The sequence below is a fragment of the Trichomycterus rosablanca genome, chromosome 15, assembly GCF_030014385.1.
Source record: "Trichomycterus rosablanca isolate fTriRos1 chromosome 15, fTriRos1.hap1, whole genome shotgun sequence".
NCBI classification, from domain to species: Eukaryota; Metazoa; Chordata; class Actinopteri; order Siluriformes; family Trichomycteridae; genus Trichomycterus; species Trichomycterus rosablanca.
The window spans coordinates 33,225,799-33,242,420 of record NC_086002.1 but is presented as its reverse complement, the minus strand read 5'-3'; the positions used below and the strand labels follow the sequence as shown (position 1 = coordinate 33,242,420).

General features: G+C 44.9%; 1 protein-coding gene across 2 annotated transcripts in view; it reads left to right on the top strand.

Moving 5' to 3' along the window:
- Window positions 1-16,065, top strand: part of LOC134329185 (adhesion G protein-coupled receptor E2) — a 22,565-nt gene extending 6,500 nt beyond the window's left edge. Inside the window, exons 2-18 of one of the 2 annotated variants that reach the window (XM_063010371.1) lie at window positions 3,772-3,846; window positions 4,557-4,697; window positions 5,545-5,676; window positions 6,074-6,205; window positions 6,835-6,966; window positions 7,137-7,177; window positions 7,262-7,363; window positions 8,143-8,296; window positions 8,440-8,556; window positions 10,013-10,206; window positions 10,381-10,557; window positions 10,820-11,014; window positions 12,360-12,577; window positions 12,668-12,826; window positions 12,910-13,081; window positions 13,475-13,570; window positions 13,664-16,065. In XM_063010371.1, coding sequence (XP_062866441.1) covers window positions 3,772-3,846; window positions 4,557-4,697; window positions 5,545-5,676; window positions 6,074-6,205; window positions 6,835-6,966; window positions 7,137-7,177; window positions 7,262-7,363; window positions 8,143-8,296; window positions 8,440-8,556; window positions 10,013-10,206; window positions 10,381-10,557; window positions 10,820-11,014; window positions 12,360-12,577; window positions 12,668-12,826; window positions 12,910-13,081; window positions 13,475-13,570; window positions 13,664-13,708 — 2,282 coding nt within the window. In that variant the 3' untranslated portion in view covers window positions 13,709-16,065. The remainder of the gene's footprint in view (window positions 1-3,771; window positions 3,847-4,556; window positions 4,698-5,544; window positions 5,677-6,073; window positions 6,206-6,834; window positions 6,967-7,136; window positions 7,178-7,261; window positions 7,364-8,142; window positions 8,297-8,439; window positions 8,557-10,012; window positions 10,207-10,380; window positions 10,558-10,819; window positions 11,015-12,359; window positions 12,578-12,667; window positions 12,827-12,909; window positions 13,082-13,474; window positions 13,571-13,663) is intronic. The other variant, XM_063010372.1, reaches the window with a different exon arrangement.
- Window positions 16,066-16,622: the final 557 nt, after the last annotated feature.

The following is a 16,622-nucleotide window of genomic DNA, read 5'->3' as shown; positions in this document are numbered from 1 at the left end:
TGGACACTTTGGAAACATCTTCCAGGCGCTGAGAGTTTTCATCTGCTCTGTAGGAGGGAGAAGGAAACAGAGTGCGCCAGAAGAGCGCGGTCCGGCTGATTATAGGGCGTGAATGATGACAGCTCTGGGAATCGAACCCCGGTCTATATTTGTGAGAGTAGAGATAGAAGCGGGAACCTTCTAGAGCTTTCCTTGTGCTTATCGTCTTGCCTACGATTCGTAGTTTGTTTACACTTGCAGGGAGAAAGTACGGTAAGGGGCAGTGGTACTCTAGTGGGTCGTGGGGTCGAATCTCGGCTCTGCCATCCAACCACTGTCGGGTTCTTGAGCATGACCATTTAGTCCACCCTCTCTGCTCCAAGGGTGACCCTGCGCTCGGACCCCAGCTTCCGAACGAGCACGTCCACTAAATGGACGAGGTCCTGCGATGGATGGACGTCTTGCCTTGCGCCCCTTGATTCCAGGGAAACCGGACTACATTACGTCGTGGTCTTCGGCGTCACCCTTTACACCAAGGGATTCCCTTAGATTTGCTTAAGCTTTTGATAATATTATGCACGGTAGACGGTAGATGATTAAAGAGCCAGGATGGAGGGACCTACCCTTCGTTAGACACTTTTCGGGCAATCTAAGCAATTGAGGATTGAGGGTCTTGCTCAAGGGTCCAACAGCGGCAACCTGGCAGTGGTGTGGCTTCAACCAGCGACCTTTTTGATTACTAGTGAGGTACCTTAACCGCTAGGCTACACCTGCCCACAGCAAGGTTGGTTTGCCAAGATGTGAAGGCAAGTACCTGTGGCGGCTCAGGGGTGACTCCTGTTTTTTTGCCTTTTCTAATCTTTTGCATAACCTAGTCTCAAAAACTGCTCCAGTGGCATCACTGCAGCCGTGCCTTAGCGTGGGCCAAGACGTCCAATCGCAGGGGGATCACGCTGGCGACTTTATTGCTTCGACTCCGGGCTAAAGAGCAACGCGAGTTGTTTTGGTTGCGACATCGAGAGTTGGGACGACCTTTATACACTCATGCAGTTTCAAACACCCGAGCACGAAGCGGAGGCTTTCGAACCCGTCTGTTTTGGAAACTTCACACATCTCGTTATGTGTTGTTATATTTACCCGTCCGTAAAGTTTCGAGACGATTGAAAAAAACCAGTACAAGGTTCACGGTGGGAAAGTGTGAGCTCAGGTTAGACTATTTATAGGTTCCAAAGGGTGTTGTGAGTGGTAGCACAAAGTTAAGATGCACACAACCTCAGAGACAATAGTACACTCGTAGTCCAAAACAGTTGGGACGGTTTAGGGAAGGTCTTGTCCTGTTCCAGCATGATGAAACTTTGGCGACGCTGGAAGTGGTTAGCGGACGTCACTTCGCTTCACAATTTTTGCCATGTACACTATATGGCCAAAAGTATTAGGACAACTGTTCATGTAGCTGAAACACATAAATTCAGTAATTACAATTACAGTCCCTGCAACATACGGACACAATGATGCCACCGCTCCAGTTTCTTTTCTGGCCGCCACCGAAGACGCTCCGACCTGCAACTTGGAAGGCGCTTAGAAGGGGTTTCGATCATCTGCACATCTGTGAACGCTGCGTGGATTAAAAGCAGGTGTGTGGGAACACATCCAGAAACACCTGCAGAGGGAAACGAAAACAGTGGAAGAGGAAGAGACGGACGGACACCGACCACGTCTCCATATGAGGAGGTTACAGCGACGAGGGCTGAGCTCAGCTCAGAGGAGACAGATTATGACATCACATAGTCTAAATACAGACAGATTATGACATCACATAGTCTAAATACAGACAGATTATGACATCACATAGTCTAAATACAGACAGATTATGACATCACAGACTAAACACAGACAGATTATGACATCACAGTCTAAATACAGACAGATTATGACATCACAGACTAAATACAGACAGATTATGACATCACATAGTCTAAATACAGACAGATTATGACATCACAGTCTAAATACAGACAGATTATGACATCACATAGTCTAAATACAGACAGATTATGCCATCACTTGGACTGAATATAGATTATGACATCACGTGGACTAAATACAGACAGATTATGACATCACTTGGACTAAATACAGATTATGACATCACGGACTAAATACAGACAGATTATGACATCACTTGGACTGAATACAGGTTATCAGATCACATGGGTTAAAAACAGACATATTATGACATCACAAGGACTGAATACAAATGATCAGATCACTTGGACTAAATAAAAACAGATTATGACATCACTTGGACTAACTACGGGTTATCAGATCACATGGGTTAAAAACAGACAGATTATGACATCACTTGGACCAAATACAGACAGATTATGACATCACTTAGACTGAATACAAATTATGACATCACTTGAAATAAATACAGATTATCAGATTATAGGGACTAAATACAGATTATGACATCACAGACTAAATACAGATTATGACATCACTTGGACTAAATACGGGTTATCAGATCACATGGGTTAAAAACAGACAGATTATGACATCACAATGACTGAATACAGATTATCAGATCACTTGGACTAAATAAAAACAGATTATGACATCACATGGACCAAATACAGACAGATTATGACATCACATAGACTGAATACAGATTATGACATCACTTGGAATAAATACAGATTATCAGATCACATGGACTAAATAAAAACAGATTATGACATCACTTGGACCGAATACAGATTATGACATCATGTGGGCTAAATACAGAGTATGACATCACTTGGGCTGAATACAGGTTATCAGATCACATGGGTTAAATATAAATGTTATGGCGTAAAATGGGCTGAATACAGATTATGACATCACATTGTTACAGTACGTGCTATTTATTGGGTTCAGGTGTTTCGCTAACAGGCGTTTTTGTGAAAGCAATTAGATCTGGTTCCAGCTTGGTGACACCAGTTTGGGGAAGGGCCCCGGTTACCTTTCCACCATTCATCTGCTGCTTGACAGCAGGAGTCACTGTTGCAGCATCAAAAGACTGAGGTCTCCCCTCCCTCTGACACGGCCAGTTGGGTCCGAGCGACCAACCAGGACCTGAGCGACACTAAGACTCTGGTGTAACAGACCCCCCAGTGAACCTCTAGAGGGGTGAAATCATTTTCATATTACGTTCAGTCACAGCCACTGACATCTGCATACCAGTCAGAGTGAAAGTGTCACAGCAGTCACTGTAAAAAGCCCCCAGGATTACAGAAGTGTTCGAGGAGGAGTCGCTCATGTAGCGCTACAGTCAGCCAAGTCGTCAGAGAGTCTGTGTGTGTGTGTGTGTGTGTGTGTGTGTGCGTGTGGCTGAAGTGAGAAGTGTCTTGTGGGTAGAAGCTTCTGGAGACAAATAGCGAGTTGTGGTTTTGGTTCCTTCCTCAAAGCGCTGACGGTGTTGAGAACGTTGTGTACAAGAGCGCAGGGACACTCGGTTTCTTTAGAAACGTATCCATGGCAACGGTTTTGTTGAAACATATAGACTATACAGACAAAAGTATTGGGACGCCCCTTGTGAGAAACCAAGAAACTCCGGCGTCCTGCTCAGAGCATTGACGTCATTGATGTCATTGACGTCGGTGCTCAGCCAGACAACTGCTGTCATCTTTTGATTGAAAGGGCACAAATTCCCACACAGAGTCTTGTGAGAAGCTGCTCAGGAGAGCGGCTCTTGTTCAAGCTGAGAAGATCACCCAGAGGTTGACTGTTGACTGTTGTCTTGTTTTGTAGGAGTCCTTCTGACGGTGCTACCTGAAGTTAAACCCTGTGAAGTCGGATATCAGCAACAGGGAGGCGAATGTATAGGTGAGAGCACAAACCACACCATCAGGTCACGTTATTATGACCACGTCCTACTTTCGGTGGCTGCAGCGTGTAGCTCATGAAGGAAGTCACGTTTGGTGAGCTGGCTTGGTGGGAATATAAGGTATGAATCCATCCAAGCAGATCACTTTCACCTAGAAATGTCCCACACTGGTTGGAAGAGCATGGCCGAGACTTCCAAGTACTACCCTGGTCCCCTAATTCCCCAAACTTTAACCCTGTTGAGCATCTGTGGGAGCACCTCGATGGTCCTGCTGGCTCTATAGATCCTCCCCCACACCTCCTCCAGCAGCACTGCTGTCAGCAAGGCTCCAGATACCTGGGATGACCTACCAGGACCTTACTGAATCCGTCCCAGCCCGTCAAGCTGCTGGAAATTAGCCGGTGGTCAGAATAATGTGACTCGTTTCCCCCTCTGGTCCTCCCTCAGAGAAGGCGTGGCAAGGTTTGGGAGCACAACTCTCAAATTTTGCCCAGTCAGTCAGAAGAGAATTTGTGAGGTCTGGCATGAGAAAGTCCGGCTTGTGGTCAGGGTTCTGCCAAGGCCGCTTCAGCTTCTTGCTGCTCACTGGGATGCGGTCATGCTGGAACAGAAAACCCTGAACACCTGGACGCAATAAGCAAGGGTGTCCGTATACTTTTGGACATTTACTTTTGGTGTGTAGCTAATCTCCCTCTCTCTTTCCTTTCAGATGAGGATGAGTGTAATCCAGTGAATCTGTGCGGTAATAACTCTCGCTGTTTCAACACTCCTGGTAGCTACTACTGCCAGTGTCGGGAGGGGTACACGGCCAAAACGATCAACTTTACTGCCATAACAGGACAGTGTAAAGGTGAGATACATTAGCAAGTTCGCCCTCTTGTTGCTGCCACTTCTCTTACACTCGATCGACACAGCGTAATCGCTTCCTTCCCCCTGCGTGGTCTCTCAGAGTGCAGGATCGTATGTGGAGAGCCTCGCACTGCCATCCGTGATCAAGCGCCTCTTTTGCAGGGTCCTCGAGATCTCAGCACTGGTGGACTAGCCTGTTTTACCTTGCCTGTCTGCAGTTCCTCTACCACTTGTGTATGCATGAAGGGTGGCGAAGTCGTAGCTAGCCCACAAGTGCTATCAGCAGGCCAGGCGGATGGGGGCAGAAGGGATTGGCTGGTCCAGGTTTGCCATAACGGATAGCAGTGCGTGACTCTCTGTAGGCGACACTGAACCCTGTGTGACCTCGCCAGGATGGGGGTCTGCAGCAGCGGGCAAGAGGTATAACCAGGGTAACTGGACTCCCTCAGAATTCTGCAAACCCCTCTGCCACCTGTGTATGTATGAAGGATTAAACACGCTAGCCCACAAGTGCTGAGATCTCGATTATTAGCTCTGCTGCCTGAATACAGACAGGATCGGGTGCGTCCGCCAGGTGCCGCTGCAATTGCGGCCTCTGCTGGCTGGTCCAGGTTCTGCACAGAGATGATGAATAATGGGTAGCAGTGCGTGACTCTCTGTAGGCGACACTGCACCCTGTGTGACCTCGCCAGGGTAGGGGTCTGCAGCAGTTGAGGAGTGATTTAACTGCGGTGATTGGATACGACTAGATTGTGTAGTCTGTTCGACCGTGAAGTGGAACCGAGAGACTTATTTTGAACCCACCTGCACCAACGCTAAACCTAAACTCTTCTTCGTTTGTCCATCAGACGTAAACGAGTGTTTTGAGAAAAATCCCTGCCCAGAGAACTCCAGATGTTTGAACACCGCCGGCTCATACTGGTGTGAGTGTTCGACGGGCTTCCAGAATAAAACAGTAGGATCTTCATACGTCTGCTCAGGTAAGTCTGCCAGTTCAACCCAGTAAACCCAGTAAATACTGACTAATCCTGATGGCCTTGCGTTTTCTTGACGTTCCTAACTCAAGGCTAGGAGACGTATTTATCACCGTCCTTATCGGTTTGCTTTGGTTTGAACATGTTGAATCAGAGCTGCTCACTCTTACACAACTCATACCTACTGGTCTGTGTGAGCAAAAGTATGTGGACACCCCTACTAATGTTGATTAAACCATTTTTAATTAACGTTCCTAACAGTATCGCCTCAACGTTTGTGATCTGTTGGCTCACTTCGCCACCTTGTGTTTTCCTTTGCGCCACCGAACGCTTTCTTCAGCTAAACAAACATGCTTTCGCTTACACGCTTACATGTGTGTGTGTGTGTGTGTCTCCACTGCAGATGTTGATGAGTGTTTGGCAATGCCCACGTTGTGCGGACCGCATGGTGTGTGCAGAAACACTCTCGGCTCGTTTACCTGCTTGTGTCCCAAGGGCTTTCGTAACCAAGGTGCCGTCCACACCCCCTGCGAAGGTGAGGGTCGTTAGTGTACGAGCGCCGACTTACCTTTTGTGCCCCGCTATGCCAACCAACGCAGCCTAACCCAATCAAACCCTAACAGAGACACTAGGTTGGACTCATGACTGTGCTGACTGTACCTCCCGAAATCCAGACCAAGAGTACCAAGACTTAGACATGAACTTGGACTTTGAACCATGAGACCCAGACCAAGAGAACCAAGACTTGGACATGAACCTGGACTTTGAACCATAAGACCCAGACCAAGAGTACTAGGACTTAGACATGGACCTGGACGTTGAACCGTGAGACCCAGACCAAGAGTACCAAGACTTGGACATGAACCTGGACTTTGAACCATGAGACTCAGACCAAGAGAACCTGGACTTTGAACCATGAGACCTAGACCAAGAGAACCTGGACTTTGAACCATGAGACCCAGACCAAGAGAACCTGGACTTTGAACCGTGAGACCCACAACAAGAGAAGCTGAACCTAGACCGAGATCTTAGACACAGGGACATTCTGACCACTGAGACCCAGACGAGTGACCCAGACCAGACCTCTGAAGACCTCAAATTCTTGTGTGAACTGTCCGACGAGTAAAGAAAGCTTCCGATCTCAACTAGCTTGCTCTGTCTTAGATAAGGACGAGTGCGATGGGGAGGAACACGTGTGCGGTGTCAACGGCACTTGTTCCAACACCGAAGGGAGTTTCCACTGCCAATGTGACCCTGGTTTCAGTAACTTTGGAAACAACCAGACCAAGTGTGCAGGTACGAGATCGGATCAACCACAAGCCCCCATCTCTAGAGTCTCTAGAGTTGGGACTTGTCTTGATTGCCCATGTTCCTACTTTTTTGGACCATGTTGCAGGCATCAACGTCAAAGTAAGTGAACTTTGTGATGATCTAATTGTTTTTTGTCTTGCGGTGTCTTTGTGTAGAGCTGAAATGTGACCCAAGACCCAACCACACATCCAAAGAGGTAAAGCACAACCCTCCCCAAAACACCTAACCCCTCTACTCATGATACCAAAGGTCTTAAACCTTTGCTCTCTCTCTTGCTCAGGGTGCAGACATGATGAGCAACATGGTGGAACTCTTCAAGACGAGCTGCGAGTCTCTGGTGGGTCCGAGTGGGGAACAGCGGACGGGAGAGACCTTACTGGAGGTACATCTACACCACCTATAGTTGCCTCTGATCCATCTTCTGACTACTCTGACCAACACCCAGCCAAAAGACTTAGATTAAGACTGTGAGATCTGAGACTCTGAGAAGATCAGATGCTTAGTAACTTGACCAGGAACCAGGCCAATACTCTAGGCTCTAAGATCCTGTGCTGATACTAGGACCTTAATCCAGGATACTACAACCTAAACAAAGACTAAACCCCTAAATTGTAAGGCCCTGTACTGTACCAGTACTGGGATCCAATAAGACTAAATCCAGGATTTTAAGACCAGGTTTTAAGGCCCTGTACTGTACCAGTACTTGGATCCATAGGTCCTCAATTGAGGGTTCTAAGACCAGGTTCTAAGACCCTGTACTGTACCAGAACTTGGATCCCTAGGACCTCAATCCAGGATACTAAAACCTAAACAAAGACTAAACATCAAGGTTCTAAGGTCCTCTACTTTACCAGTACTTGGATCCCTAGAACCTTAATCCAGGATTCTAAGACCAGGTTCTAAGACCCTGTACTGTACCAGTACTGGAATCCCCAGGACCTCAATCCTGGAGTGTAGGATTTAAACAAAGCTATAAAACCCTGATGAGATCTGAGACCTCAAGAAAGACCAGGAGTTTAAGCCCTGGGATCCAAACCAGGGACTAAAGGTTCTCTATGGCCAAAAGTATGTGGCCACCTGACTGTGAGCTTGCTGGAAACCCTGAGCTCTGAGCTTTGCCTCTGACAGATGTGTAACCTCTGTGCTGGTTTGTCTCCTCAGCACCTGCTGAACGTGACGGGTGACGTGTTATCGGGCGGGAATCTGAACTCCGGCTCCACGGTGAGCGCGTTTTTCGGGACGGTGGAGGACACGATGCGGCTCATCGCACCCCAGCTGGGCGTGGCTACCACCCGGATGGAGAACGATGAAACCGGTACACACACACACACACACATTGTACACACGGTCACAGTGTTTGGTTCTTACTTCAGTAAACTGTTATCACTTACCGCGGTACGCCGCTGCATAAAGAACTGCATCCTGACACAGAGAGGGTTTTCTTCTGATGGTTTTTAGAGGCGTGGCTTGCTGTGAGGAAGGACGAGACTCCGCCCACTGGCCGTGTCACGCTGGATTCCGATGACGTGCAGCTTAACATGAGCTGGAAGGCAGCGGTGGGGACTGATTACCCAGGTACACACAACCCTACATTCTGATGTCACGATTTGTTTGTGATGTCACAGTTTCTTTTGCTGATGCCATAGTTTGTTTCTGATGTCATAGTTTGTTTGTGATGTCACAGTTTGTTTGTGATGTCATAGTTTATCTTTCTGATGTCACAGTTTGTTTTTTTCTGATGTCATAGTTTGTGTTTCGGGGGTCATTGTTTGTTTCTGATGTCATAGTTTATGTTTCTGATGTCATAGTTTATGTTTCTGATGTCATAGTTTATGCTTCTGATGTCATAGTTTATGTTTCTGATGTCATAGTTTATGCTTCTGATATCATAGTTTGTTTCTGATGTCATAGTTTATGTTTCTGATGTCATAGTTTGTTTCTGATGTCACAGTTTGTTTCTGATGTCATAGTTTATGCTTCTGATGTCACAGTTTGTTTCTGATGTCATAGTTTATGCTTCTGATGTCACAGTTTGTTTCTGATGTCATAGTTTATGCTTCTGATGTCACAGTTTGTTTCTGATGTCACAGTTTATGCTTTTGATGTCACAGTTTGTTTTTGATGTCACAGTTTGTGTTTCTGATGTCACAGTTTGTTTGTGATGTCATAGTTTATGTTTCTGATGTCATAGTTTTTTTGTGATGTCATAGTTTATCTTTCTGATGTCACAGTTTTTTTTTTTCTGATGTCATAGTTTGTGTTTCTGGGGTCATTGTTTGTTTCTGATGTCATAGTTTATGTTTCTGATGTCATAGTTTATGTTTCTGATGTCATAGTTTATGCTTCTGATGTCATAGTTTATGTTTCTGATGTCATAGTTTATGCTTCTGATATCATAGTTTGTTTCTGATGTCACAGTTTGTTTCTGATGTCATAGTTTATGTTTCTGATGTCATAGTTTGTTTCTGATGTCACAGTTTGTTTCTGATGTCATAGTTTATGCTTCTGATGTCACAGTTTGTTTCTGATGTCATAGTTTATGCTTCTGATGTCACAGTTTGTTTCTGATGTCATAGTTTATGCTTCTGATGTCACAGTTTGTTTCTGATGTCACAGTTTATGCTTTTGATGTCACAGTTTGTTTTTGATGTCACAGTTTGTGTTTCTGATGTCACAGTTTGTTTGTGATGTCATAGTTTATGTTTCTGATGTCATAGTTTTTTTTTCAGATATCACAGTTTGTATCTGATGTCAGTTGATGTTTCTGATGTCACAGTTTGTTTCTGATGTCACAGTTTGTTTTTGATGTCACAGTTTGTTTCTGATGTCACAGTTTCTTTCTGATGTCACAGTTTGTTTCTGATGTCACAGTTTCTCTCTGATGTCATAGTTTGTTTTTTCTGATGTCACAGTTTGTTTCTGATGTCACAGTTTGTTTCTGATGTCACAGTTTGTTTCTGATGTCACAGTTTGTTTTTGATGTCACAGTTTGTTTCTGATGTCACCATGTTTTTTTTCCGTGCTCGTTCAGGTTACGCCTTCGTGGCCCTGGTCAGCTACAAATCTCTGAACCTCACCAACGCTCTGAAACCGAACCCAGACGCCGAGTCGTCGGACAGAAACACCACCTACACACTCAACTCCCGGGTGGTGACGGCGCTCGTCAGTAACAAGGACACGAGTTCGCTGTCGGAACCCGTCACGCTCACCTTCAAACACCTGCAGGTACGACAATAACGTGTACAGTATATACACTCCAGGAGCAGACCTGTCATCAAAAGGTTGCCAGTTCAAGTCGGCTACTGTTGGGCCCTTGAGCAAGGCCCCCAATTGCATGTCTAACGTGACTCAATTTTACTGTTTAATAATTATTTTCTTGTGCCCGCTTCTGTCCCACAGGAAGGCGAAGTGGCCAAGGGCCTGAACTACAGCTGCGTGTATTGGGACCAGGACCAGGCCGACGGGGCGTGGTCGGGGCGGGGCTGTATGAAGGCGGAGTTTAACTCCACACACGCTGCGTGTACCTGGAATCACCTGAGCAGCTTCGCTGTTCTCATGGCCCTCTACCCCATCCAGGTAACCACACCCCTCAGTCTTCTCAGGGGGCTTTGCACTGGTTGTCGGGGTGTTTCTGGTCAGGCATCAAAGATGAAAGAAGTCCTGGCTCACAGTCGACATTTCTATTCATCCAATTCATCCCAAAGACGGGATGGGAAGGAAGGCAATAGGAGTTCCTCCTCAATGTACTCCTCAACCATCTCTCTATGGACCTAGAACAGGAAAGGACCTTCCCCAGACTGTTACCCCAGACTGAAACAGTCTCTCTCTCTCTCTGCAGGACTCGTTTCAGCTGGTGTGGATCACCTGGGTCGGCCTGTCGCTCTCTCTAGTTTGTCTGCTTCTCTGCATCTTGACCTTCATCTTCTGTCGCTCCATCAAGGGAACTCGAACCACCATCCACCTCCACCTGTGCGTCTGCCTCTTCGTCGCCAACTTCATCTTCCTCTTCTTTATCTCCAGCACCCGCAACAAGGTGGGTGTCGAGGTTTGGTGGATTAAACGTCCTCACTTTTGTAAACTACACAGTTAACTGGCTTAACACAATACAACACAGCCTGTATCTGCTTATAAATATAATAATAATTATTATATACTTGCATAAAAATACAACAAAAACGTTTTAATGTCCCAAAACTTTTGCAATTATTAGGTCGAAAAGGTGTAACAAGAGCACACAAACACCCGTAGATATAAACGACAAGCCTGAAATACATCAGTATAGCGCCTGGTATTTTCTGCCATCTGGTGGTCAGACAGTGAAATTACACGAGCCTTTTTTAATCTCACAGCCTTGACCAAATATTTTTGGACGTTTTTTTTGGTCAATCTGCTTAAAAACAGAGCAATAATAAAAAAAAAATGATCGAAAGAGCTGAAGGTAAAGGAAGAGGAGGAGGACGGACAGCAACCAGATGAATGAAGACGATAATAATAATAATAACAACAATAATAATAATAAAAAATAATAATAATACAAATAATACAAATAATGATAATAATAACTGTAATCATAATAATAATAATAATAATAATAATAACAATAATAATAAATAATAATAATAATAATAAAAAATAATGATAATAATAACTGTAATAATAATAATAACAATAATAAATAATAATGATAATAATAAATAATAATAATAATAATAATAATACAAATAATAATAATAATAATACAAATAATAATAATAAATAATAATAATAATAACAAAAATAATAAAAATAAATAATAATAATAATAATATTAATACAAATAACAATAATAACTGCAATAATAATAATAATAATAATAATAATAATAATAATAATACAAATAACAATAATAACTGCAATAATAATAATAATAACAATAACAATAATAATAATAATAATAATAATAATAATAATAATAATACAAATAACAATAATAACTGCAATAATAATAATAATAACAATAATAATAATAGTCAAACACTGTATGGCCAAAAGTATGAGGACACTATTTTAAATGCAGTTGAAGTCTGGGCTCTGTACCGGACACTAGGTTTCCTTGACCTTCCCCAAACTGGATCATACTGGTCTGCAACCAAACAGAGGGTGTTTCCCAATGCCTAAGCTGTTCAACCCGATCATCAACCCTCAAACACACACCCCCGTGGTCATTAGCCAATCATGTCTGTGCAGACTGAGATTGAAACCCTGGAGCTCCAGATCTCTGTGGTTTTATAATCGATTAGATATACCTCTTAGCTACGGGTCTAACTGAAACACGAGTGGTGTCCAGATACTTTTGGCGACATATTGTAAATGGAAATTGTTATTATCTCCCCCCGCAGATCGGCTGTGCCGCGGTCGCCGCCCTCCTGCACTACTTCTACCTCTCGGCCTTCTGCTTCATGCTGCTGGAGGGGGTGCAGCTCTACCGCATGGTGGTCCTGGTTTTCCACACCACGCTGCGCCCGCTCTACCTGTTCGGCGTGGGCTACGGCATCCCTCTCGCCATCGTCATCATCTCCGCCATCGCCTTCCCGTCCGGCTACGGCACAGAGCGGCAGTAAGTGTTTTAGATCACCTGACGGTGCTCCCTGTAGGGGCGTCCATATACTTTTGGTCATACTAATTGTGTGTGTCTGTGTGTGTGTAGCTGCTGGCTCTCTCTGGATGGCGACTTCATCTGGAGTTTCTTGGCCCCGGTTTGCATCGTCATCCTCCTCAACAGCTTCTTCTTCATCATCACCGTGTGGAAACTGATGAAAAAGTTCTCCAGCCTCAACCCGGATCTGTCCAAACTCCGAAAGCTCAGGTGGGCCTTCCCTAAACTGTACGAATAATGCAATAACATCGACTCCGAAGGTCTTACACTCCGGGTGTCTCTGTCGTCCGTAGGGGCTTCGTGCTGACGGCCGTGGCTCAGCTGTGCGTGCTGGGCGGGATGTGGATCTTCGGCTGCTTCCTCTTTCAGGAGGAGGGCACGCTGGTGATGGCGTACCTCTTCACCCTCCTGAACAGCCTGCAGGGGGTGCTCATCTTCGTCATGCACTGCCTCATGAGCAAATCGGTAGGGCACAACTCTCAAACAAACACAAACAGATGTGGCTTACTGCCTTAAATCCTAGTCTCAATCCTAACTGCAACCCTAGACCCTCCACCGACCCCTTCTTATCCACCTGTACTTCGGTGGATCGACGCCTGAGGTCGGTCTTGCTCACGGAGAGTCACTCGCCGATCTCCATGTCCCTCCACTTCTGTACAGGCGCCTCGGGCTACTACCAAGGGTTCATACACGGCGTTGAAGACCCCAAACCAAATGTTGCGCTTTAACCCTGAATCAGATTGCCATGTAAACACCTCCGCAAAGTATCTGGACGCTGGTCCACAGTCTAAAGATCTTCGTCCGGTTAGAACGGACCGAGCTGGATGTTGACCTGACATGTTCCGTTTGTCCCGACAGGTACGAGAGGAATACAGGAAGCTCTGTGGCGGCTCCAGTAAATCACAGAAGAAGAGATACTCCGATTTCAGCTCCAACCAGTCCAGCAACAGCCAGGTACGCTAGACGTAGTACCTTAACCGCTAAGATACATCAATGCCACCTAGTCCGATAGGTACATCCCTAATATTAGAATTTCTACCTTTCCAGCGACCTCTGCGGAGTGCCCCGAGCACAGGGGAGTCCCAGATTTGACAACCTCCCCGACCACGCCACCAGTTTAAGCTCTATCTGACTCTGCCAGAGTTCCTGTAAACCGACGGACCTGTCACGCATTACAAATATCCTCAAGAGCTACAACTTCCATCACTTGGCCAAAGGGAACACACCCAGAACCGCCCGTTCTTGCCATCCAACCGGTGGAAGAAGATCCAGAAACCATGAGTCTTCCATTGCGCCAATAAAACCAATGGGAACGCAGACAGAAGCGCTCTATTTATTTTTATAGCCCAATAGGACTTCCAAGTTCTTCCAAGCCACCAGATGGGAACAGACTAAGAATCGCCTCCTGGTACCAAGCTCATTGATGGTCCCAGGAACACCAGCTTCTACCTAGCCAATGGAACAAAGAACAAACCTGAAATGCCTACTACTTAGGTTCAGTCACTTCAGTAAGAAGAGCCAAAAAACTGGCTCCATGAGGACTTGTCTTCCATCCAGAAACACCTCCTATTTACCTCCAGCCAACACCAATATACTCAGAAATATCCACTTCCTACATTAAGCTAATCAAAAATCATTGGACTGCCAGTATGAACGCAACCAGAGCAGGACGTTCCTTCTATCGAGCCAAAGGGAACACCTGGGAAACAACTAGTTCTACTTTGCAGCCAATGAGAACTCAAGAAACACTCATAAGACCCATAACGATCCTCACCCATTGCTCAGATCTTTGTCTGTACACGGGCCTCGGCTCTGCCCATCATCCTAACCCAATTATTTTAGCATCACAGTCACTGAGACATGGAATACACACCTGGGAAGTCAAGTTAAATGGACATCGTCTTAAAGCAAGTTCACAGCAACCTTTGTTGAGCAACCTATGGGCGACAGTGGCTCCCTTAAAATGACAAGAAGACACCTTGAGAGGATCCAAGACTCAGCCGGGACCTGAGTCCTCTTTGGGAATTCAGACAGGAGCTTTTTACCTTCTTACTTTAATTTCCAGCAGCCGCTTGCAGATATTCCAAGGAAACTGCTGAAGGGTGTCAAGGGCTTGCAACTATCAAGAGATTAGACTGTGTATTGCTAGGCGTAGAAGGTATTCATGAAGAGGAGCATTTGGTGTTTTGCCAGATGCTGAACACCACTTATTGTGCTAACAGCTAAATCCTAGATTTCACTTGTTGCGCTAAAGCTGAATGGTTGGTAATCAGTTGGTAAGATGTTTAGGGTACTTTGGGATGACGGACGAAAAGCCAACCAAGACCAGCTCCCAGAACAACTCGGGAGTTCTTTTCAACACTCCAAGAGCACAACAGGGACAAGAACTCGACGCCTGCACTTTTTTTCGGTCGCTATCTACGACGCATTGAAATGTTATATAACTATTATTATTTTTTTAGAATGTATTGTAAGTAAAAAGATCAAATGGAAGGACGATCCAGAATCCAGTTATGCATCCTCTAAATGGATCCAACAGTGACTTATTTTTTTGTTTGTTATTTGTTCTTTCATCTTACGTTTAAATGTGCCGTCAGGTCCAAACGTCAGAGTCAACCACAGAGAACTCCAGGCAATTTACCCCATTCTTCATCCTCTCTCAGACTGGTTGGTGGGCAAGTCTAGTCTGCGGTCAGGCCACTCTAGGACAATCAGAGACCTGAATGTCCTAAAGCCTTACTAGTGTTGTTTTGGCTGTATGCTTCGGGTCAGTTTGAGTTGAAAAGTGAACTGCCACCCCAGTGCACTGTATAGGAGGCATTCCTCAATTCTCAGCAATCTCCCTGTCCCTGCTGCTGAGAAGCACCCACGTGGCATGATGCCGCCACCACCACGCTTTACTATAGGTTATCTGCAGTTCTGTCCAAAGAGTTCCATTTTTGTCCCATTGAACCACAGTTCTTTACACCCCTAGAAGGACTGCTGGGTTCTTTCTTACCCTCGGGACCAAGACCCTTCTTGTTCAGTGACCCAATGTGGCTGGATTCCCAACTCTAGGAAGGTTATGTGGCCCTTATGGACCCTTATGTGGACCACAGGGGACTCAAGGGTGTCTTTCCAATCTCAAAGCTAGTAAAATGATCCGACCACTGACGTTTGGACCGGAACGTAAGCACAATAAAACTGATTTTATCAGAGAGCACTTTCATTGTTTTGTTTTTTTACTTTTAGGAGCTTTTATATTTGTTCTGGAGATGTTTTTAGATATTTTTGTACTTGTTTTCTTGCTTTGTTGCACCACAGTGTAAATACTCCTTGTTTTTAGTGTTGCACACACACACACACACAAGCTCAGGGTGACGGAGCAGATCCTGGAGATCCTGGATCAGCAGAAACCCTCGTTTGGTACTGATGCTTCCTTCAGTCTGAATTAAACTCACTGAAAGATCTGAGTGTGTGTGTCTTTATTTTTAATGTAGATTGACCATCACTGTATGCTGACTGAGAGAGGAAACAGTCCATCGCCAGTCATCATTTTGACCAAACCCTAACCCCAAACCCTTAACCCCAACCCTAACACTAACCCCCAACCCTAACTCCTAACCCCAAACCCTAAACTCAAACCCCAAACCCTAAATTCTAACCCTTAAACCTAACCGTTAAACCTTAACCCTAACTCCTAACCCCAAACCCTAACCTTAACTCCTAAATCCAACCATCTACTATTTTTATTCATTTAAATTTCTCTTAAAAATGTATCAAAAAGACCAACAATTATAATAAAACATAATAACTTTTCTCACGACAAGTTTCACTCAATAATAATTTATTTAATCACTAAATATTTATTAAATAATTCATTCTAATGTACCAGGAACATTATGAAAATAAATTAATAAATTAATTCTACAGTCAGCTCTAGATATATTGGCACCCATGCTCAACAACAGGAAAGGAAAACAATGATTAGCTTAAAATAAGTAAAAATATAAGAGAAATGTATACA